Source organism: Gavialis gangeticus, unplaced genomic scaffold (assembly GCF_001723915.1).
Source record: "Gavialis gangeticus isolate Ggan-Ray unplaced genomic scaffold, GavGan_comp1, whole genome shotgun sequence".
Taxonomy (NCBI): domain Eukaryota; kingdom Metazoa; phylum Chordata; order Crocodylia; family Gavialidae; genus Gavialis; species Gavialis gangeticus.
In genome coordinates, this window is record NW_017729032.1 from 153,493,518 (window position 1) to 153,495,611 (window position 2,094).

General features: G+C 37.3%; 1 protein-coding gene across 2 annotated transcripts in view; it reads right to left on the reverse strand.

The window, feature by feature from the left end:
* The window catches only part of TMEM131 (transmembrane protein 131), a 168,627-nt gene that overhangs the window by 44,581 nt on the left and 121,952 nt on the right, over positions 1-2,094 (reverse strand). For both annotated transcript variants that reach the window (XM_019524720.1, XM_019524719.1), the window contains exon 13: positions 487-595. In XM_019524720.1, the coding sequence (XP_019380265.1) occupies positions 487-595 (109 nt within the window). The remainder of the gene's footprint in view (positions 1-486; positions 596-2,094) is intronic.

Below are 2,094 nucleotides of genomic sequence, written 5' to 3' on the forward strand. Positions count from 1 at the left end.
AAGTGAACTTGCACATTAATTGCTGAGTAACAACTAATGATAGAAATAGTTCTGATACCTATTACAAAATTCTGCTTAAAATTTTGCTAAAGACCAAATTTTCAAAAATGTACATTTTCTCTTCCCTTGCTTTCGGTTACAGCAGCAGGACAACTCAAATGATACAGTAGTGAATAGTCATATGTTTTGGAACAGGAGATGTAAGTGATACAAGTTAGCATTCTGAAAATATGACACTGACAAATGACTCAAAGGGCCATTTGCAGTCTTAATCTTGAAACTAAGCTTGTGTATTACTGAATGACTTGCATATCTTCTATCTCAAGAAACAAAAATGAGGAGCAGCAGCTGTGCTGTTGGAAGAACTCCAGGGTTAGAACACACAAGCAGTAACCTTACATCACAAAAAAATACAAACAGGAGAGAAACACCCAGCTGATCCTCTGTGTTTAATTTTTAATCCACACAGATTTGATGTAGACTTACCCATCTAAAACTTCTGCTTGATATGGAATTTCAAGTTTTGAATAAGTCTTCTCTTTTGCTTTAACAGTTATTTTCCCAGAACACTGTGATGCTCTTTTTGCTTTTGATGCTGTACATGTAAAATATAGAGATATTACAGCACTTTCTTTACATGGAGGAGTATAACAGCTTTTTATTCATGCTTAGGATTTCACTATTAAGTAGATACTCATTAATGCTCGTAAAAGTTACTTGCTAAACCAACAATAGGACCATTTTTGTCACCTCACTATTTCTACACAGCAAGATCACATTTTTTTCCTCTGCATACCTCACTAGATGGGTAATCACCAAGAACATGCCAGGACATGTTATTGAAAAGGCATGTGATTCTCCATCTTAAACATTCCTGATTTTACTTGTCCTTTTACCTGCTACTACTACTACTGAAGATGATACTTTCTAGAGAGATATTTACTATTGTCAGTAGACTGCAAATGGTGCAGGTGGAGAAATTAAGGTGCCATTTTTTTAGGCAAACTGAATCCATAAAGGGTATCTGCCAGGGTGATTCCCCCCCAATGTTCAATCAAGGCCTGCAGATTTAAGTAGACAGTAGCAAGATGGTGCAACATCTTTTAGTCCCAATCTGAGCCCTGCTGAAGTAGACAAGAAACAAGCCAGCAGATTAGACTAGCAGGTAAAGAAAGGTGTGTGAAAAAGCAGAAGCTACTAAGAGTTAAGGTTCTTACAGGGAAGAGACAAAACTGTCTTGCCAAAGACCGTTACAGGGGCTGCTGGATGTGGAATAAGCATTCAGGCAATCCAGAACATATAATAATTTCTTATTTCACTCTTCTGAAAAAGTTTTAATATAGTCTCTTAAAGGTTGAAATTCAATTGAGCAGCTTAACTTTAACTCGATTCACTCAAATGAAAAATGTGTGAACAGGAAATCTCAATTCCAAGCCATTCCCATATGAGAAAGACTACATTGTGTAGTATTTTAACTAAAATAATTTAAAAAAGGTGAAATACATTCTGACAAACATAACACTAGTATACTTTTTCTAATGTGTTATGTAGGGCTATACCATCCATGTGAGATTAAGTCAGAAAATGAAATGAACCAATACAAATCTCTCTCAAGGACTGTAAAGGTATAAATGATAGCTACAATGAACAACATCTATCCTCTCCTTTGTTGACAGAATAGTAGTGGATTTTCTGTTATTTTGCATGCCAGTCTTTTAAAACAGACATAACTTCAGTGAAAAATACAGGAAAAAGCATGCTAGTATAAGAAATTGTCTTATATCCTGGGATTGCTTCAAACAGAAGTTTTCCTCTCTGATGTTGGAAAACTGATCTAAGAATGATCTGCCTACATTCCCATGTCAGTGGGCTGGAATTTAATTGTAGCCATGATGGTCCAGGAAAAGTACTACAGCAGCGGTGCCTAACCTGTGGCATAGGTGTCACAATAGGGCATGCGAGTCTCTGTATGTAGCACTTGACAGGGGAAGGGACAAGCAGCACAGCAGGGAGCAGAAAGTAGAGCATCAGATCAGACAGAGGGCACAGGGGAGGAAGCAAAAAGCAAGCAGCAAACTGGGTAGGGGAAAGGGA